The following is a 21,859-nucleotide window of genomic DNA, read 5'->3' as shown; positions in this document are numbered from 1 at the left end:
TCCCGTGCTACCCACCAATTGCTGGAACCGTCTCACAGAGGCACCCAAGCCTTGAATCTTCTTTTCCAGTTGGGCTTGCACCTGGGAGCCAACTGCTGTGATCCTGGACTGTGAGGACAGAGGAAGAGGCTGGGGCCTTGTAGGAATGAAGTAGACACAAGGTTCTTGGTGCCAGCGGCAGGTGTGGGCCTCACCCTGGGGTCGTCTGCCCTGGTTTCTGGGCACAGCTGGACCCCAAGGGCTCAGGGCTCCTGGCACGGGGGCCTCTGCCCAGGAAGAGAATGGTAACCCCTTCCCTGTGTCCCAGCCCAGGCCTTCTTACCTCCACATGGCCCAGCAGGGCCCCCTGACAGCCGTGTGCAGCCAGCAGGAGGCTCTGGTTGGCAGCCTGCAGGGTCAGGCGTCCCAGCGGCTGGAAGGGCTGCCTGCCATCCTGGAACAGGACCTCCGCCTCAGCTGTCCGCCCGTGGGCACATGCCCGCAGCACCACACTCTCCTCTCTGCCCCCTGGAGCCAGAAAAGGACCTGCTGGTGCCCCCACCATATCTCTCGTGGCCCACCCCTCCTCCACCGCTTTCCGTAGCTCCTCACTGCCCCAGGCCAAGCCTTAAGGCCCTAGGATTTGAGAACCTTGAGCTGTACCAACTAAATCAACTTCCTGAGCGACCTGAAGCCCCCTCTTCTGTCCCTCCCCCGACATGGCAGTCAGGGATGCCATGAAGTCCTAAAGGGGTTTCCTGAGTTCTTTTTTGAGACACCAAGGCAGGAGTACAGGGACAGGATCCCAGCTCACTTCCAGCAGCTGGGATAGGAACCCATCACCCCCACCCCACCAGGTTGTTTCTGTTTGCTCTGTCGCCCAGGCTGGAGTGCAGTGGCACGCTCTCAATCTTGGCTCATTGCAAGCTCCGCCTCCTGGTTTCACGCCATTCTCCTGCCTCAGCCTCCCGAGTAGCTGGGACTACAGGCGCCTGCCACCACGCCCGTCTAATTTTTTGTGTTTTCAGTAGAGACGGGGTTTCACCGTGTTAGCCAGGATGGTCTTGATCTCCTGACCTCATGATCCTCCTGCCTTGGCCTCCCAAAGTGCTGGGATTACAGGCGTGAGCCACCGCACCTGGCCGACCCCCCCACTTTTTTTTTTAAGTAGAGACAGGGTCTCACTGTGTTGCCCAGGCTGGTCCTGAACTCCTGAGGTCAAGCAGTTCTCCCATCTCGGCCTCCCCAAGTGCTAGGATTACAGGTATGAGCCCCCACACCCAGCCCTGACTTCTGAGATCTTAATGCCCAGACCCCTGTCCTTTCTTGAGCCAACAGGTGCCGTAGCCCAGCTAGCTGAGCTGGGACCCAGCTGCCACTCACCCTCCTCATGCGCCACAGAGGCCTGGAGACAGCTTGGGGCCCGGAACACAGACAGTCTCACTTTCTCCTCTCTGTTGTCCACATTTCCCTCCAATCGGACCAGGCTTTGAGAAGCCGAGGTGGAGACACGGCCCAGTAGGCCAACCCGCTGAGCCTTGGAGCCACGAAGCTGGGAGGGGGATGGCAGAGGCCTGAGTGGAGTCTGACCCAGGCCCTGTCCCTGGTCTCTCCCCTGCCCGCCCCAGGCTCAGGAAGGGGCTGGCTAGGGAGGCTGTGGTTGGACCTGTAGGGAACCGAGGGAAGGCACAATACCCATGCCGGACCTCCAGGGCACCAGGTTCCCCAAGCCATATCCCTACCTAAGGCTCCCAGTGCCCCATTACAGAAAGCACTTATGAGTATACTCAGGGCCGGGCGCAAGGGCTCACTCCTGTAATCCCAGCACTTTAGGAGGCCAAAGTTGGTGGATCGCTTGAGCCCAGGAGTTTCAGACCAGCCTGGGCCACAAGGAAAAAACCCTGCTTCTACCAAAAATATAAAACTCGGCCAGTCTCACAACAAATCATTTTTAAAATACCCATCTAGGAGCCCACCAACCCAGCAGCAGCCACCCACAGGGTGGCCGAGAGATGGCTGCTGCCCAGACCCTGCCCAGACACTCTGATTTAATTGGTTTTGGGGGGCCCTGGGCCCTGGCATTTCTAATATTCCCAGTGCCCTGGTGTTTCTGCTATAGCCCAGGCTTTCTGAGTTTGCATGGGAACCACTGCAAAGGTCTAAGCAAGTTCAAGGAGACGTGGGTACACCTGGCATAACACCCCAGGCACTGGGCAGTTTACCTAAATCCCTGCAGGCGCCCAACCTTGGGGGCATGGCAGGGACCAGGACAGGTGAGTCTAGAATGGGGTGGGAGAGAGGCTCAGAGGCCCCAAGAGAACACAGGTCTGGAGGAGGCCCTGCAGGGGAGGGAGCCTCAGCTACCCTGTATTCTAGTCCAGACACTGCAGCTAACAAGCTGTGCACCCTTCAGTAAGGGTGTCACCCTCCCTAGGCCTCAGCTCCAAGATCTGTAAAATGATACAGAACAATGGTTCACAAAACTTAGCAGGACTTGAGTGTGTGTGTGCACGTGTGTCTGTCATGGGTTGAATTTTCTTCCTCAGACATGTTGAAGTCCTAACCCTCTATACCCGTGAACGTGATGCTATTTAGAAATGGGTTTTTTGCAAAAGTAATCAAGTTGAGGCCATAGTGGATGAAGCTAGGCCACACACCCAATGAATGCTATCCCTGTGAGAAGACCATGTGAAGATGCCACCCAGAAGGCAGAAGGCCACCACGTGGGACAGAGGCAGACACGGGCGTGATGCCACTGCAGCCATGGGTGACACCAGAAGCTAGAGGTGCTACGGAAGGATCTTCCCTAGGACTCTGAGAGGCAGTGAGGCCCCGCTGACAACTTGCTTTTGGACTTCTGGCCTCTAGAACTGTGACACCATACGTGTCTGCTGCATTAAGCCTTCCAGTCGGTGGCCATTTAATACAGTAGCCCTAGGAATCGAATGCAGGGTGCTTACTAAACATGCAGAAGCAAGTCAATCTCTGATGAGATCCAGGTTGGTAACAGGGCTACAACCCAGGACTCCCATGGAATGTAACCGAGCACCCATGTGATCCTGCCAGGCAGGCTGGGGCAGGGCACAGTCTGCAGACCACATGGAGTCGGCCCCGGATGGCTCCCAGCATCTGAGCTCAGCCCCGATGGCTGTCACTGAAGAGCAAGGGCCACACCTGCCTCTGTGCAGCCTTGGCAAGTGCCTGACCTCCCTGAATCCGTCCCTCATCTGTACCAGGGCCACCGAGTTGGGGTGAGGAACAAACAAGGCTGGGAAAGCCTTTTGACCACTCCACAGACCCCAGAATGCAGCAAGTGAGAAGGGGCCAGAGCAGCGGTCCCATATCAATCGGGCACAGGGAAGCAAGAGGACCGGCCACTTGCTCAGTGTCCACCATGGGTTCACTCCCAGGGCTCCAGTTCCATCGGGCACGGGGCTTACAGAGACGGGGTCAGCCAGGGGCCTGGCTGGAAATGGGGAAGTGACAGTCAGTCCTGAAGAACAAGAACCTTGGAAGGAGAAGCTCCTTTGAAATGGCCACGGCTGCTGAACTCTCAACCCAGAAATGCCATCCTCATCCAGCTCAGATGCCAGGAAGGGAGGGATCTCCTGTCTCACAAGCACCTGCTATGTGCAGATGTTGTACAAATGTCTGTTTTCCTCTTAACGATTCTGCAAGGGAGATGGGAGATGGTATTTGTTCCCATTTGACAGAGGGGAAGACTGAGGCTCAGCAAAGTAAAGTCACGAGGTCAAGTTCACCCAGCCAGGGAGACGGGGTGGACGGAAATGCCGACAGGGCACCTGCGATGTCATGTGCCTTGGCTATGCAGGCGGCAGGAACCGGTATCCAGACTCCTAAAACCCACCCTGTGAAATATCTGATTTCACCCTCCTACAGATGAGGAAACAGATGCTCAGAGAGGTTCCTTCCTGGGATCACGATCACCTGGCCAGGTTGGGGTAGAGTAGGCACTGGAGGCCAACTCTGCCCCTTCCTACTTCCCAAAGCTACTGGGAGGCAGGCAGGGGAGAAGATGGTGCCAATAATGGCTAATAGCAAATACTTACGTTGTGGCTGTTTTCTCTAGGGCACTGCTCTAAGCGATCTATGCCTATGAATATATTTAATCCTTGCAATATTAACCCCATGGGAGATAGGGCCAGTGCAATTATTATACCCATTTTACAGGGGAGGAAACTCAGGTGCCAGGAGGCAGCTAGGCTGGGATTCAAACTTGGGCAGCCCAGCCTCTGCCTCTTCGTTATAGGAAGGGCCGGGTGTCAGGACTGTGGAGAAGCTGCTTTGTCTTGGTGCCAGGGCCAGGCCTGAGGTTCAGCAGGTGTTCCCCCTACCCAGAGTGAAGCTCTGGCCCCATCCAGAATGCTGGTCTGCAGTTCCTCAGATTGCCACTAGATGGCGGGGCCACCCAGGCAGTTGGGGGCCTCCTGGCCAGGAAGGAACGGGAGGGAATCCGGGGCATCTTCCCCAGGGACTGTCAGCCCTATCCTGGCCACTGACCTCCAGCACCCCGGAGAAGTCAGTTGAATGAGGCCTGCTGTGGTTTCGGAGGGTCAGGCTGAGGTGCAGGCCGTGGTCTGGGTCTGGTGCGAGGCCCAGGTGGCAGCGGGAACGCAGCAGGAGTCCACCCTGGCCCAGGACGTGCTCCCCGGCGACCAAGAGGGCCTGGGACGAGAGAGTCTAGGTGTCAGGCAGGCACAGGAGGCAGCAGCTTCCTCTCCCCCATCCCCTGCACCAGGAATGCAGAAGCAGCTGCCACCTCCCAGCCTCCACACCTGCCCCAGCTCACAGCTGATCTCTAAGAAACGCAAATCAGACGTTGTCCCCTGCACTGAGAACAGAGGCCGGGCTCTGGCATGGCCCGTGGCCTGCTTTACTGTCCCAACCTCACTTTCCTTGCTCCCTCTGTAAGGGCTTCCCCATATTCCTCAAGGCAGAGTCCTGCCTCAGGCCCCTTCCCTCTGCAGGGCCCACACTCACCAGTGAGGCCCCTTTTGCAACACCCTGCCCCCCTCCCCGCTTCGTTCCTGCACAGCGTTTACCACACCCTGACCATAGACCATGCATCTCTAGTTTGTCGTATCTTCCTGGCCCCACTGGAACGTGCCACCCAGGAGGCCGGCACCTGGCCTGTCTCCTTCACTATCCAGTCCCTGCACCCAGAGCACAGCCTGGCATAGGTGAAACACACACATGTTTTCTGAATGAACAGAGGAAAAGATAAGGGGTGGGAAACTACGGTTTGGGGCTGAATCTGGCTCACTGCCCACTCTTGTAAATACTTTGAGACAGAGTTGTGCTGTGTCGCCAGGCTGGAGTACAATGGCGCAATCTCAGCTCACTGCAACCTCCGCCTCCCAAGTTCAATCGATCCTCCTGCCTCAGCCCCCTGAGTAGCTGGGACTACAGGCATGTGCCACCACGTCCGTCTCATTTTTTCTATTTTTAGTGGACATGGGGTTTCACTGTGTTAGCCAGGATGGTCTCCATTTCCTGAGCTCATGATCCACCTGCCTCAGCCTCCCAAAGTGGTGGAATTACAGGCATGAGCCATTGTGCCCAGACTGTAAATACTTTTACTGGGATATAGCCATATAGATTCATTTACATATCGTCTATAGCTGCTTTCACAGGACAGTGGTAGAGTTGGTAGTTGCAACACAGACTGGATCGTTCATAAAGGCTAAAATATTTACTATCTGTCTCTTTACAGAAGAGGATGGGTCCTTGGGATGGAGGGATGAATGGATGGACGGACAGATGGACAGGCAGATGAATGGATGCGAGGGAGGGAGGGTGGGAGGATGAATTGATGGAGAGAGAGGGTGTGTGGGAGGGCAGAGATAGGGGGATGGATGGAAGATAGGAAAGAGGATGGAAGGATGTGTGAAGGAATGGATGGATGGTTGGTGGATGGAAGAACCAATCAACCCGCTACCAACCCCAGGAGGGGCAAGGGGTTGAGGAGACGGGGTCCCAACAACCTCCTCTGGGGCAATCATGACTACAGCAGCTCTAACTTATGTGCCCAGCACCAAGGCTGAGCATTCCTGCATCACGTCTCTCTTAACTCTCACCATCACTCTACATCCTGGAACCTGCTGCTCCTTCCATTCCTCAGATGAAACACCGGAGGCTCAGAGAGGAGATGTGCCCTGCCCAGTCACCCAGCCGGCAAATGGCAGAGCGACCATGCTGGCGTCTGGCTGCCTCACTCACACCCCTGCATTCTGTGGGCACCACCCTCCCTGCTGCCCCCTCACCACGGGTCCCTGGTCCTCCAGCTGTCCCTTTCTGCAGGGCAGACTTACCCTGGGCAGGTCACAGAGCCCCAGCTGGAGGGAGTGCCGCAGCCAGCGTGCATAGTCAGTCTGTACTTCTCCCCGGAAGCTCTGCCGGCTACAAGAGGCCCCAAGGACATGCTCCAGGGTGGCCTCCGCGATGATATTGCCTGGCTGAGATGTCCGATGCCTCTGAAATGACAGGGCCCATAGGTCAGGGGCTTATTACCTAAGAGAATGCCCATGGCCAGCTGCAGGTGGAGACCCTCACCTAAGAGCATGTGCCAGGAATCCACCATTAGAGCCCTCATCAGCCACAGCACCCCCTTACACTCTGGGGCAGGATTTTTTTTTTTTTTTTTTTGAAACAGAGTTTCGCTTTGCTGCCCAGGCTGGAGTGCAGTGGCGCTATCTCAGCTCACCACAACCTCTACCTCCCGGGTTCAAGCGATTCTCCCACCTCAGCCTCCCAAATAGCTAGGATTACAGGTGCATGCCACTGTACCTGGCTAATTTTTTAATTTTTTAGTAGAGATGGGGTTTTGCCATGTTGGCCTGGCTGGTCTCAAACTCCTGACTTCAGGTGATCCCCCCACCTCAGCCTCCCAGAGTGCTGGGATTACAGGTGTGATTCACCATGGCCTGCCTGTGGTAGGATTTCTGCTGTGAGCACTTAGTGGGCCATGCCTAAGAGCCCCAGGAACCCAGATGGGAGGCCCAGAGGAGGAAGGGGGCTTCCAGGGCCAGCTCTCCCCATTTCTCCATGGCCTGGTTCCTGCCCCAGGCTCTGCAGAACAGTGCTCGGCCCCATGAGGGGCCCCATCAGGTAGTGATGCTGGAGGAGACCAGACCTGATTCCTTGGGGAACCTGAGCTCCTGATCTCCCTCCGCCCCGTCCTGAGAAACCCATTAGCATCCCATCTCCTTTACTATCTCTTCCCTGCATCTCGTGCTGGGCCCCTTGCTTTTCTTCCAGGGCTTCCAGAGCCCTCACCACATCCCAGTTAGGAAGGGAACTATTTCACAGATGAGAAAACTAAGGCTCACAGCAGAGAAGTGAGTTGCCCAGGATCCCGCAAGCACTGGAACCCAGGACCACGTGGTCCCAGAGCTGGACACTCCTGCTGCAGGTGGAGCTACCTGGGGTTCCCTGCCAGGATGGACGCTGCTGCCCAGACCTCACCTCGTATGTCAAGTTCTGCCGCATGCGGTGTTGGCCCCAGGACAGGTCAAGCTGTTCAATGAACACAGCTGGGGTCTGCATTAAGGCCCCGCAGGCCTGGAGGGTGTCCAGGCCCCAAGCTTCCTGGAGCTGATAGGGAACAGAAGAGGGTGCATGACCTGGGGGGCAGCCGAAAAGCCTGGAGCGAGGGGGAGCCCCACACTCGGTGCAGCGGTCAGGCCCCGCATACCTGCCCCGGGGAGGCGGCCAGGCAGCCGTCCCAGGCGGTGCTGTATGCTGAGGACCCGTCAGCCCAGGTGAGCTGCAGGGTCGCAGGTTGTCCTCTGTTCCAGGTGAGCTGCACCTGCATTGGGATGGGAGAGCAGTGGTGGGGAAAGGGGGACACGTGGGGGAGAGGAGAGGCTAACGCCACCCCCACACCCCATCTCTGTTGGGAAATGAGAGGCTAGGGAGGATGGAGAAGCTGGTGCCCCTCCCCCAGATATCCCTAGACGAACTAGGACGGAGGGTGGAGAGACTGCCCTGCCCGGCCCCCATCTCTGGAAGAGTCCAGAACCATTCCCAGGCTGGATATTGAAAGCATTTGGGTGAAAAAAAGGTCTCATCCTCAACATCCAGACTCAGCATTTCCAGAGATAGAAAGCAATCACTCTCCTCAATGGGACCTCCAGGGCCAGCGTGATCTGTCTCTGCCCACCTGACCTCATCTCCCTGTCACCCATCCCCCCAGTCACTCAGCTCCCATCTTATTCCCCTTCCGGTCCTCCCTGAAGCACCCAGCTTGTTCCCACCACAGGGCCGTTGCATGGGCTTTTCCTGCCACCTGCAGTGCTGCTGCTCCAGCTTCTCTCAAGCCCAGCTCCTTTCCATCCCAGAGCCGCCTCCCCAGTGAGGCCCCTACTGACCACCCACCTACAGTAGCTCCCCCACCCACCTGCCCAGTCACTCTCAATCTCACATCTTTTTTTTTTTTTTTTTCTGAGACCGAGTCTCACTCTGTCACCCAGGCTGGAGTGCAGTGGCATGATCTTGGCTCCCTGCAACCTCTACCTCCCGGGCTCAAGTGATTCTCCCGTCTCAGCCTCCCAAGTAGCTGGGATTGCAGGCACACACCACCACACCCAGCTAATTTTTGTATTTTTAGTAGAGACAGGATTTCACCATGTTGGCCAGGCTGGTCTCAAATTCCTGGTCTCAAGTGATCCACCCGCCTCGGCCTCCCACAGTACGGGGATTACAGGTGTGAGCCACCGTGCCGGGCTCCTCTTTACTACTTTATGGTGCTTATCACACCTTCTGATTTTTAAATTCATTCCTTGGCTTGAATTCTGGAGAGCATCTTTTGCCTGCACGCAGCTGGCCTATTGTCCTCCCTTTCACAGATAGAAAAACCTGAGTCTCAGAGAGGCGATGGGAGACACCCGAGGCCACCCAGCCAGACGGGGAGCCCAGCTGCCTCACGCCGTCTCCAAAGCTACCCCTAAACAAGCAACTATAAATGATGAATCTGAGATGCCTGTACGTGTTTCCCACATTAAAATGTGAGCTGTCCTCAAACACTGCCTGGTATACAGTAGGTGCTTAATGAGGTATTGATAAAGGAACGATTGAATGATCCCAGAGATCCCCAGGCTTCAGGAAGCTGTGATTCTGGAGAAGTCCTTGTCGCTGATGAACACACTCTCCTCCTACCCGAGGTGCCCAGCCCCACAGGCTCAGCCATGTGGCTCCTACCTCCAGCCCTGGCCAAGGGCGCCTGGGACATCTTCACTCACCTGCCGGCTCTGCCTGCCACCCCTGCTCTCAGCAAGGCCACTGGCCTCGGCTTGCTGCCAAGAGAGGTTGAATGGGTGAGCCAGCGCCAGGCGGGCGGCCAGCTCACTCTTCCTCAGCCACAGGGAGGAGGAGACCAGCACCTAGGGAGGGAGACAGACTCAGCCAGTGGCCTTGCCCAGACAGGCCGCACCTCTTTCCTACCTGCAAAGAACACCTTCTCCATCAAGGTCAAGGCTGCAAGGGCAGGTGGCTTTGATTACAAAGCATCCCTGTGCAAGGCCCTTGGAGAGCTCAGCCCATTTCACAGAGGAGGAAATCGAGGCTTGGAGAGGAGCAGATGGAGTGAACACAGGACAGAGATGGGTCACGCTCCTCCTCCAGTGTCTTTCCCTGGCTCTGTGGCCGTGGGCAGGTCGCTGCACCTCTAAGTCCTTCAGTTTCGTCATCTGAACACGGGGCTATTAATAGCACTGAGCAGATGGGAGGCTGATGTGTGGGTTCACACACAGAACCTATCACAGGATAAGCATTCGGGGCCTGTTAGCCACTGTCATTTCCGTGGCTGTCAAGGTGTTGTGGGGACCCAGGTCTCCTGCTGCCCTCTCAGTGCCTTTCCCACAGTCCCTTTGGGATGTGGTGCAGCCTCATTGGCCCCAAATAAGGCTCCTCGGGCAGAGGAGGGCCCCCAGGACCCCGCTCAGCCTTCAGGGTGGAGTTCAGCTCTGCCCCAGGGTCACCTTCCGGCCCTGACACCTACCTGGTCCCTGCCATCCCAGCCGACAACCAGGCCATCCCGGTGGCTGCCTCCTGAATGCTCTGAGGACAGGCGGAGGCTGCAGTGTCGTGGCAGGGGGAGGGGCAGCGCGTGGGTGAGCTCCACTGGGTGGGTGAGGACACACACAAAGGGTAGCGCATGTAAGCTGAGGTCAGCAGCTCCAGGCCCAAGGGGGTGCAGGGGACTCAGCTGATACCAATGCCAGCTCATGCAAATAGCCACTTGGGGGCCACACACCCTGATAATTTTCACAAAACTCAGAAGCTACACGCTCATTTTGTCAGCATTACCACTCGACACCCCGCACTGTCCCTGTGGGAGCCCTGTTACAATGAGACTCTGAGACTCCTCCAAGAGGTGGCGTCTGTCTCCCCAGCCCTTGGACCCAGGTTGGCCTCGTGATGTGCTAACAGAATTCAGTGAAGTTGACCAAGCACCAGTTCTAAGCCCAGGCCTTCTCAGCCCACTTCCTCCCTTGAACCCATCCAGCCACATGAGAACAAACCCTGCTGGCCTGTGGGCTGGTGCCACCTGAGGTTGGGGAGAGCCTGGTTTCAGCTCAGGATGTCCTAGTGCAGCTGCCAGCCAGCCAGCCCCTAAGCAGGCAGGAGAGCCCAGCCAAGGCCAGCAGAGTCGCCCGCTTACCCTACAGCTGACCTTCAACATGAGGAAGACCAGAAAAGCTGCCCAGGTGACCCACAACCTCATGAGGAAGGAGCTACGCTTGCTTTATGCCACCGAGTTTCAGAATACTTTGTTACCATCCTGAATCAGGAGCTGACGGGGCCAGCTGCAACCCCAACAGCCTGCATCCCTCCCAGGGGCCTCATATGCACAGGTGACCTGCCCCCCTCAGAAGCCCCACACCCCCATGCCACCATCTGCTGTCCTGTGCTCTCCTTCTAGCTTGGGGTGTGACAGGTGGCACCCCATAGCTGAGTCCTTGCAACAGACGGCCTCCACACCCCGGGTTTTCTTCCTTTGTCCCCCAGGTGAGTCAAGCTGCCCTGACCTCCTGCATCACTTGAGCCCATCTCCTAAGGCCCCTGCGTAGCCCTGCTTTCCTGGACCCCACAGCAGGAGGCTGCCCGAGGCCCCTTTGCACTTTGGTGACCTCTAAGCTCTGTACAAAGGGCACCCACCTGTTCAGATGGGCTGCAGGAGCCGTGCCCAGAGACACTGGTACTGGCTGGTTCTCAGGGCATCACCCAGTCACTGGTTCTGGGGAAGCCGACCACATGCAGGGCTAGAACCCTTTGTTCCTGCCACCTGCTGACTCACGACCTGCAACACTGTGACCACAGTGTGGGGCTGCACGCTGTGTGGCTCACCAAGGGTGGCACAAATAAACACAGGCATGCACACACGTGCATGTATGCACACACACGTACACGTGCACATATACACACATGAGCACACATACATGCATGCACTCTGCCTTGGCATGTTGGGGACCTGCTCACTTTCTCTTCCTTCCAGGGCACACATGTGTCAAACATGACACTGGGAGGATTCTATCAGGCCACCTGGCAAGCCATGCCTCCAGGCTCAGGTCTGTACTCTGTCTCCACACCTGGCAGGTCATGGGTCGGACTCTGATCTGTGCTCCGGGGGTTCCTTGCACAGAAACTGAGTCTTGTGGCTGCACAGGCCATGAGTTACAGCCCCTTCCAGGTGTCTCTGGAGGACCCTGGGACTCATGGCTGCCGTTGTTGGCGCTATCCCAGCACTCACCTCCCCTGGCACCAGAACTGCCCAGGGATGCCACCCCTTTCATGCCCTGGCCCCTTCTCCCTGCCCGGATGCACTCACGATGAGCCCCAGCTCCTCTCTGTGAGCTGAGACCCTACATGACCTGGGTCCCCCAGCCCTCCTGCCTTACCTCATCCTTTCTCCCCATTCCAGCTATGCTAGCCTCGCTGCTGCTGCTCCACATGCAAAGCTCATTTCCACGCAGGACCTTCTGCCTGAAGTGCCTCTGCTCAGATCTGCCCCTCAGTCAGCTCCTTCTCATCCTTCAGACCTCAGTTCAGAAGACACCTCCTCCAAGAGGCCTTCCCAGACCACCCCACCTAAAGGAGGCCCACACCCCACAAAGACCCTGCTTGCTCTCACAGCCTTTTCCACTCGTGGAAATGGCCAGTTTGATGTTATTTTGCTTATGTGCATCTTGTTGCTCAATACCTGTCTCCCGGAGGGGTGGCACCTGGGCCATCTTGCTTCCTGATGGACCCCTGGTGCCTAGAATCACACCTGGGATATGCAGGTGCTCACTCATGGCTTTTTTGAGACTGAGTCTCACTCTGTTGCCCAGGCTGCAGCGCAGTGGCTCAGTCTTGGCTCTCTGCAACCTCTGCCTCCCGGCTTCAAGCAATTCTCCTGCCTCAGCCTCCAAAGTAGCGGGGATTACAGGTGCCCGGCACCATGCCCGGCTAATTTTTGTATTTTTAGTAGAGACGGGGTTTCACCATGTTGCTCAGGCTGGTCTCAAACTCCTGACCTCAAGTGATCCACCCGCCTCGGCCTCCCAAAGTGCCAGGATTACAGGCATGAGCCACCACGCCTGGCCATGAATGATTTCTTGAGTGACTGGGACACCACTGCCTGCAGCCCCTCACACACTCACCCTGCAGGCTGAGGTTCCTGGTGGGCTTGGGGAAAGGGCCAGAGAGGCTCCCGGTGAGGGCCACCTCCTGGCCATCCCACAGCACCACCTGGCGCAGGACACGGGTCCCATGAGCTCGCTCGTATGTGGTCTGCAGGACCAGCTCCCCGGGAAGGGCGCTGAGCTGGAAGAGAATGATGGCGTCACGGGGGAACCTGACCTACGCTTCTGCCTGGAATGGGAAAGGAGAGAAGCTTGCAGAGGAGGAAAACGGGAGTATTTGTGGATGATTTACAGTTTCCTGCATATGCCAGGGGATCAAAAACCCAAATGCTTCCTAAGGATGAGCAGATAACATAACGGAGGGGAGTGGGTGAGGCGGGTATGGCCAACAGGAGACAGCACAGAACAGCCACCTCTCAACTCCATGGCCAAGCTGTGTGGCTCTGCGCAAGTTTTCCAACCTCTCTGAGCCTCAGTTTCCCAGAAAATGGAGGCAAGAAAGTGTCAACCTCTGCAAGATAATACAAGTGGCGCACCCAGCCCAGGGCTAGACAGTGGAGAGGAGCTTGTAGGAGGCACGCAGTTGGTATTGGGGTTTCTCTATCATGTAGCGAGCAGGTATTATGTTCCCAACCCAGTGATAAGTGCTGGGTACAAAGCTAGCCAAGACCTGGTCCCGGCCCTCAAGGGGCTCCCAGGGAGATAGTCACAGGACAGGAAATGATGGGACAAGTTGACAAGGATGGTCACAAGAGACATTCAAAGCAAAAAGGAACACAGAGAAGCAAGCTTGGGGAGGAGGCAGGGAAGAGCATTCCAGGCAGATGGAAGAGTCTGTGCAAAGGCTCAGAGACGGACGCCATCCCTGCTGGTGGGTGCCACCGAGGGTGACTTGAGGGCACTGCAGGGGGACTGTTGGGGTGGAGTAGGAAGTTTGCTCTTAATTGTCTCCAAAACCCATCACTACTGCCCCTAGCTTGGACCACACATTATTATTGCCGTGCCCATTATGGGGCTTCCTCACTGCTCACTTCTGCCACCTGTAGGTCCCTCCCCACACAGCAGCCACAGGGATCTGAAATCATCATTGAGGGATCATGGCCTCAAAGGCTTCTAGAAGCAGACAGAATGCACTACAAACACCTCCCTGTGGCCTGACATACCCTGTGTGATCAGACCACCTCCTACCATTCCCCACCCACCCAGCTCCAGCCCAGTGGCTCCTTGGCCATTCCTAAAACATGCAAACCCATCCCTGCCGCAGGCCCTTGGCATGTCTTGTTCCCTCTGCCTGGAATACTCTTTTTAAAAAATGTGTTTTAGATTCAGGGGGTCAGTGTGCATGTTTGTTACATAGGTATATTGTGTAATGGTGGGGACTGGGCTTCTAGCGTACCCGTCGTAGCCGTCACCCAAATATTGAACATCATACCCAGCAGGTAATTTTTCAGCCCTTGGCTCCCTCTTACCCTCCTCCCTTTTGGAGGCCTTAGTGTTTATTGTTTCCATCTTCATGTCCATGTGTATTCAGTGTTTAGCTCCCACTTATAAGTGAGAACATGGGATATTGGGTTTTCTGTTTCTGAGCTAGTTCACTTCGGATAATTGCATCCCTGCTGCTTCAAAGTACAGAATTTCATTCTTTTTCACGGCTGTGTAGTATTCCATGGTGTATATATACCACAGTCTCTTTACCTGCCTCGAATGCCCGTCCCCCAGAGATTTCTTTTTTTTCTTTTCTTCTTTTTGAGATGGAGTTTCACTCCTGTTGCCCAGGCCAGAGTGCAATGGTGCAATCTCGGCTCACTGCAACCTCCACATCCTGGGTTCAAGCAATACTCCTGCCTCAGCCTCCAAAGTAGCTGGGATTACAGGCATGTGCCACCATACCTGGCTAATTTTGTATTTTTAGTAGAGACGGGGTTTCACCATGTTGGCCATGCTGGTCTCGAATTCCTGACCTCAGGTCATCCACCCGCCTCGGCCTCCCAAAGTGATGGGATTACAGGTGTGAGGCACCGTGCCCGGCTTTCCCCCAGATTTTCAAATGACTGGTGCTTATCATCCACTGCTAGCTCATGTGTCATCTCTTCAGTGAAGCCTTTCTTGGCCACCTAATCTAAATAAGCTCCCTGGTCACTCTCAGTCACTTCACTATGTTTTCTCCATGTGATACTACTATTTGGCATATTTCGTTTGTGTGATTTCAGGGAGTCAATCTCCCCCGCTAGAGTGGACACTTGATGAGAGGAAGGATTGATCGTTCTGTTTTAGGTCACACCCCAGCTTCTGAAATAGTGCCTGGCACCTAGTAGATGCTCAATAAATCATGCAAAAGCAAGGATGGATGGATATAGAGACCAGCTGATAATCCATTCCAGCAAATTTTGTCCATTTCACAGCCTTGCCTGTCCTTCCTCCCAGGAACCAGGACACTAGGACAATTTCTCTTTTCTCAAAGGGCTGTCCCAGAAGCCCCCCATCCCCCAGCGTGCTCCAGCCCCAGGATGACCTTCACACACCTGCAGGAAGGTCTGTTCCAGTTTCATGAAGCTGGTGAGACTGGCCTTAGCAGCTATCTGCTGGGTGCTGATGTGAAAACGATGCTCCTCCACGCCCAAGGCGAACATGCTCTGAACTTCACCCTTGGAGTAGCGTAGCTGGGTCAGGAAAAAAACAAAAAAACACGATAGAGCTCCTTATCAGGGCTCTGATGGAACATTCCAGCAGATGCTGGCTCTAGGCTGAGGGCTCTGCCTCCCAAAGTCCCAGGCCCAAGAGACCCACAGCTCCCTGGGCTGGATGAACTTTGATGATGTCAGGGTTTGAAGCCTCAGGTTAGGCCATCAAGTGTGTCCATGGCAACTAAATCCTTATGCCCTCCCCACTATAACACTGACTTGAAAATATCTACCAGCCTGGCACCAGCAGGCAAGAATTCTAGTTGTAGTACTGTTGCAGACAGCAGGGGGCAGTCTAGCAGAAATAACTATACTTGGGCATGTGTCAGCATCAAACACAACAGAACTCCCAAGTGTGGATTTACCACTGAGAGGTGAGTGATCTCCAGCTAGTTTCTTAACCACTCGAGCCTTCTAATCCAAAAACACGGATAAGGACACCTATTTTATTATGGGTTGTTGTGAAAATTGTATGCAATGCTAACTTCCAGGTTGGCTGAAAAGCACTGGTCGAGGGGAACTTACTAAAAATATAGATTCTGGGCTCCCACTTAAAACCTACAAAAATGGAGTCTCTGGGAAGATGTTCAAGAGCTGTTTTTTTTTTGTTTTTTGTTTTTTGTTTTTTTTTTGAGAAGATGTTTTGCTCTGTTACCCATACTGGAGTGCAGTGGTACAATCTCGGCTCACTGCAACCTCTGCCTCCCAGGTTCAAGTGATTCTTCTGCCTCAGCCTCCTGAGTAGCTAAGACTATAGGCATGCACCACCACGCCCAGCTAATTTTTGTATTTTTAGTAGAGACGGGATTTCACCATGTTGGCCAGGCTGGTCTCAAACTCCTGACCTCAGGTGAGCCACCCACCTCAACCTCCCAAAGTGCTAGGATTACAGATGTGACCCACTGCACCCATCTAAGAGCTGGTATTTTTAACGGTCTCATGAAATGCATCATGACATTAGTGATACCCCATGTCAAAAATGTTCAACTTGAATATTCAACAAACAATCTGACAAATCCACATTAGGAGGATGTTTTACAAAATAACTTCCTGGACACTTCAAAATTGCCAATGTAGGACTTTTTTTTACGACAGGGACAGGGTCTGCTCTGTCATCCAGGCTAGAGTGTACAGTAGTGTGAACATGACACACTGCAGCCTCAACCTCCTGGGCTCAAGCAATTCTCCCATACCTCGGCCTCCCGGGTAGCTGAGATACAGGTACACACCACCATGACTGGCTAATTTTTTAATTGTTTGTAGAGACAGGGTCTCCCTAGCTTGCAGGTTGTTTTGAACTCCTGAACTCTACTAATTCTCCTGCCTCGGCCTCCCAAAGTGTTGGGATTACAAGTGTGAGCCACTGCATCCGGTTGGGTTTTTTTTTTTTTAAGGTGGTTAATGACAATAAAATGTTTAGGGGGAATTATATCTGCAACTTACTTTGAAATGTATCCAAAAATAAGATGGATGAAGAGCTATGTGATTATGTGAAATAAAATGTGAACAGGAAAATCTAGGTATGTGGGTATTCACCACAAAATTACTTCAATTCTTTTTTTTTTTTTTTTTCTTTTTTTTCTTTTTGAGACGGAGTCTCACTGTGTCACCCAGGCTGGAGGGCAGTGGCGCGATCTCGGCTCACTGCAAGCTCCGCCCCCCGGGTTCACGCCATTCTCCCGCCTCAGCCTCCCAAGTAGCTGGGACTACAGGCGCCCGCTACCACGCCCGGCTAGTTTTTTGTATTTTCAGTAGAGACGGGGTTTCACCATGTTAGCCAGGATAGTCTCGATCTCCTGACCTCGTGATCCACACGCCTCGGCCTCCCAAAGTGCTGGGATTACAGGCTTGAGCCACCGCGCCCGGCCTACTTCAATTCTTTAGCATCTAAAAAATTATATAATAAAACGTTGGAGGGCCGGATGCAGTGACTCATGCCTGTAATCCCAGCACTTTGCGAGGCCGAGGTGGGCGGATCATTTGAGATCAGGAGTTCAGAACCAGCCTGGCCAACATGGTAAAACCCCATCTCTATTAAAAATACAAAAATTATTCAGGCATGGTAGTGCAGCCTGTAATCTCAGCTACTCAGGAGGCTGAGGCAAGAGAATTGCTTAAACCCAGGGGGCAGAGGTTGCAGTGAGCTGAGATCATACCACTGCACTCCAGCCTGGGTGACAGAGCAAAACTTCTTCTCAAAAAAAGTAAAAAAAATAAATAAATAAAATAAAATAAAACATTGGGTAAGGAAAGGTAGGGTGTAGAAGGAGAATGTTCTAGATCAGGAGCTGCTGTTTGGGTCAAATTTGGCCCACAACCTGATTTTATAAATAAAGTTTTATTGTAACAGCCACGTCTATTCACCTACATATCCTCTATAGCTGCTTTTCTGTTACAGTGACAATTGTGAGTAGTTGTAACAGGGACCGTAAGGCCTGCAACCCCCACACATTTTACTTCATAATACAAGTTTATAGACCTCTGTTCTAGATTAAGAAAATTAAAAAAACATGGCAACTACGCATGCTCTGTGATCTTGGCCTGCATCCCGGATTTAAAACAAAACAAAACAGTTTTTTGAAAGAACATTAGTGGGAAAGCTGGGAAATTGTATATGGGCTGTACATTAAATGAAGATATTACTTCAACGTTCAATTTCCTGAATGTTGTAATTATTGTGTTAAATCAGAAAATATCCTTGTTACAGGAAATAGTTGAAGTATTTCAGAATAAAAAGGTGATGCCTTCAGAAACATCTCTATATTCTTAACGATACAGAAAAAATATGTATCTGATGATACAAATTTATGTAACATAGATAAGAAATATGGAAAGATATTAACAACTGGTCAATGTTCACTGTCCTACAGTAACTTTTATATAGGTTGAAATGACTCAAAATAAAACTTGGGAAAAAATTAAGAAGTTGCCAGAATGGAGCCTGGTGTGGTGGCACCACCTGTAGTCCCAGCTACTCCAGAGGCTGAAGCAGGAGGATCACTTGCACCCAGGAGCCTGAGGCTGCAGTGAGCTATGATCATGTCACCACACTCCAGCCTGGGTAACAGAGCAAGACCCTGTCTCAGAAAGAAGTTTTAAAAATAAAAAATAAGGCTGGGCGTGGTGGCTCATGCCTGTAATTCCAACATTTGGGAGGCTGAGATGGGTGGATCGTTTGAGGTCAGGAGTTTGCGACCAGCCTGGGTATCACAGTGAAAACCCGTCTCTACCAAAAATATAAAAATTAGCCAGGCGTGGTGGTGCATGCCTGTAATTCCAGCTACTCAGGAGGCTGGGGCAGGAGAATCACTTGAACCAGGGAGGTGGAGGTTGCAGTGAGCCGAGATTGTGCCACTGCACTCCAGCTTGGGTGACAGAGACTTTGTCGAGAGAAAGAGAGAGAGAGAGAAAAGCAAGAAATAAAAGAAAGAAAAGCAAGAAAAGAAAGAAAGGAAAGAAAGAAAGGAAAGAGAGAAAAAGAGAGAGAGAGAGAGAAAGTTCCCTGAATGATTATGCAGTTGTAGTGAAATTTGAGGAACTCCAAAATCCTGTGTAAATGCGGCAGGGGACCCAGCACACAGCACGCGCTCTGTAAACAAAGGCGGCCTGGGCCAGGGCGGGGAGAGCCTACCAAAACAGGGTGGCTGGTAGCAAAATGAAGTGACCAGCTGGCAGATGTGACCATTCATGCATGCACTCACCTATTCATGCCCTATTTTTTACTGAACACCTACTGTGTGCTGGGCCCTGTGCCAGGCACTAGGCATGCCCTCCAGGAGCTCCAGATTTGGGCACAGACGACAGCTCAGGAGGACAGAGGAACCTGGCCTAAGTCTACTGGGCCCTCCTGTCCACTCCTACGACCCCCCCTGCAGTCCTGCATGCAGGGCAGAGATGGGGGTGACACTGGCGCAGCTCCAAAGGGTTGTATCATCTGCTCCAGCCTCTACAAGTGTGCCAGGCTGGGTGAGGCAATGCCAGGCGCCAGGCACTGGGTAAGGAGGCCTTCCCCATCTCCCGAAAGGGCTCGCAGGCCTGACTGGGGGCCGCGGGGGCTGGCCCAGGAATGTAAACCTGGGTGTGTTTGGGAAAGCTGGAGCCAGGGGTTTCCGAGGGTTGCCCACCGGAGCCTGCTGCAGGCTGGCGAACAAATGTGCATGCGTTAACACTCCCCAGAGGGGCCTGGCTCCCTCCCACCTTGGGCTGGGCATCTGGAACCAGTTAGGAGCCAGGCAGCTGGGGCACAGTTACCTTAGCTGAGGCTGAGGCAGAGCTGGGGCAGCGACCCAGGAGGGAGGGAAGGCGATGCTGGCCTGAGAACAGCAGCTCTTTGCTAGAAGGAAAAAAGAGAAGGCCTGAAGCTGGCGAGATGGCACCTTGTCCAGCGCCCCTAGGGCCAGGTCGAGACCAAGTCGACTTCCCCAAAAGAGGGTCAGAGAGCCAGGATCACATCAGTGGCCTAATGCAGGGCTATTCACACACTCCAAGGTCCAAGGACCATATGGTGCCCTGGTTAGGGCTGGACTCTAGAGCCAAGTTACCTGGATTTGACTCCCGGCTTGGCCTCTGCCTAGCTCTGGCACCAGGGGCAAGCTCCTTGGTTGCCCCTCTCTGAGCCTCAGTTTCCCCATTGGTATCAAGGGTTAAGCATGGCTCTGGGCTTCAAGTCTTCCATGAGCCCATCAGTGAGCTTTCTTGGGTTGGTCCTTTGGGAGCTCCAGCATGGTGTGGACAACAGGATTTTAACCCCCTGGCTCCCTCCCAGGGATCCTCCTCACGTAGCACCCCTCCCCTCACTCCTCCAGGCCAGGGTGGTTATGGTCTGCACGTTTTTCTTTCTTTCTTTTTTTCTTCACTAGACACAGGGTCTTTCTCTGTCAGCCAGGCCGGAGTGCAGTGGTGCCATCTCTGCTCACTGCAGCCTTGATCTCCCAGACTCAAATGATCCTCCCGCCTCAGCATCCTGAGCAGTTGGGACTACAAGCATGCATCACCATGCCAGGCTGATTTTTAAGATTTTTTTGTAGGCTGGATGTGGTGGCTCACGCCTGTAATCCCAGCACTTTGGGAGGCCGAGGTGGGCAGATCACGAGGTCAGATTGAAACCATACTGGCTAACACAGTGAAATCCTGTCTCTACTAAAAATACAAAAAATTAGCCAGGCATGGTGGCGGGCACCTGTAGTCCCAGCTACTGGGGAGGCTGAGGCAGAAGAATGGCATGAACCCAGGAGGCGGAGCTTGCAGTGAGCCGAGATCATGCCACTGCACTCCAGCCTGGGTGACAGAGCAAGACCCGCCTCAAAAAAAAAAAAAGGTCAAGGCTGTGGCTCGCCTGTAATCCCAGCACTTTGGGAGGCCGAGACGGGCGATCACGCAGATCAGGAGATCGAGACCACTCCCATAACACGGGAAACCCCGCCTCTACTAAAACATACAAAAACTAGCCGGGCGAGGTGGCGTGGCCAGGTCCCAGCTACTGGGAGGCTGGGAGGCAGAATGGCGAAGCCTGGGAGGCTGAGCTTGCAGGAGCCAAGATCGCCACTGCACTCCAGCCTGGGCGACAGAGCGAGACTCCGGCCCCAAAAAAAAAAGATTTTTGTAGCTTATGGGGGATTCACTGTATTACCCAGGCTGGCCTCGAGCTCCTGGGCTTAAGCAATCCTCCCACCTCGACCTCCCAAAGCACTGGGATTACAGGTGTGAGCCACTGTGCCAGGCCTATCTCCCATGTTGCTAACTCCAGGGTGCTGTACCCTCCTATCAGGTTCCTCTCCATCTCCACGTCTCAGCCTTGGCACGGTTGTTGGCTCATGGACTTCACACTCGTGGGTGTGTCCTGAGCACTGTAAGATGCTTAGCACCATCTGTGGCCTCTATACACTGACCCTCATAGTGTCATCCTCCCCGGTGTAGCAACCAGAAATTCCCCAGGCTTTGCTGAAAGTCCCTGGGGGGAATCTCGCCCCTAGGTGAGAACCACTGATCTACCCCTTCAACAAGTGGCTTACTCACCCCCTCCCTCACTGCTGAGACCTGAGCCCTAGAGCCTGGCTGGTGGCCCCTGACTTAGTGCACACACAGGAACACCAAGCACCTCACCAGGCCCCCAGCCCTAAGGGCACTAATAGTTACTAATAAGTGTTTGGGGCCTGGGATGCACTTCGTTTCTGAGGCCAAGAACACATCAGTGCCCTGCCTGGAGAGGTTGAGGGATTTTTACAGCTGTGTGACCTTGGAAAAGTCGCTTGGCCTCTCTGAGCCTTCCTACCCATATTTATGTAGCGGGGCTGAGCAGAGGATTGAGAGGGGCTGTGTCCAGCGATGGTGCACAGTAGGTGCCCAGCCAATGGTTCCTCCCCCGACTCCTCTCCTCCTGGGGGCCCCCCTCACCTGACTGCCTGGTTCTGGCCACGGACGTCAAGGACCAAGGTGGCCTGAGAATCACAGGTCAGCTGCAGTGAGGAGCTCATCTCTTCTGCCTCCCAGAGTCCTTGGAACACGAGCTGAGGAGGGAGCAGGCTGTGAGATGTGCGGGTGTAGACAGCCTGAGGA

The 21,859-nt window shown here is 54.1% G+C and overlaps 1 protein-coding gene across 7 annotated transcripts in view; it reads right to left on the bottom strand.

Moving 5' to 3' along the window:
- LOC101011777 overlaps nt 1-21,859 on the bottom strand; it is a 154,612-nt gene that overhangs the window by 19,947 nt on the left and 112,806 nt on the right. For 6 of the 7 annotated variants that reach the window (XR_004179846.1, XM_031658476.1, XM_031658471.1 and 3 more), the window contains 13 exons: nt 21,698-21,810; nt 19,556-19,637; nt 15,146-15,283; nt 12,642-12,804; nt 9,998-10,119; nt 9,240-9,380; nt 7,694-7,807; nt 7,465-7,593; nt 6,312-6,473; nt 4,501-4,665; nt 1,363-1,531; nt 323-507; nt 16-108 (listed from right to left, as the gene is read on the bottom strand). Coding sequence is in view for 6 of the 7 variants with exons in the window: in XM_031658476.1 (XP_031514336.1) it covers nt 16-108; nt 323-507; nt 1,363-1,531; nt 4,501-4,665; nt 6,312-6,473; nt 7,465-7,593; nt 7,694-7,807; nt 9,240-9,380; nt 9,998-10,119; nt 12,642-12,804; nt 15,146-15,283; nt 19,556-19,637; nt 21,698-21,810 (1,776 nt within the window). In the remaining variant the exon portion in view is untranslated. The remainder of the gene's footprint in view (nt 1-15; nt 109-322; nt 508-1,362; nt 1,532-4,500; nt 4,666-6,311; nt 6,474-7,464; nt 7,594-7,693; nt 7,808-9,239; nt 9,381-9,997; nt 10,120-12,641; nt 12,805-15,145; nt 15,284-19,555; nt 19,638-21,697; nt 21,811-21,859) is intronic. The other variant, XM_031658473.1, reaches the window with a different exon arrangement.

Source organism: Papio anubis, chromosome 18 (genome assembly GCF_008728515.1).
Source record: "Papio anubis isolate 15944 chromosome 18, Panubis1.0, whole genome shotgun sequence".
Classification (NCBI taxonomy): domain Eukaryota; kingdom Metazoa; phylum Chordata; class Mammalia; order Primates; family Cercopithecidae; genus Papio; species Papio anubis.
Note: the sequence above shows the minus strand (reverse complement) of the source record. Positions and strands in the feature narration are given on the sequence as shown.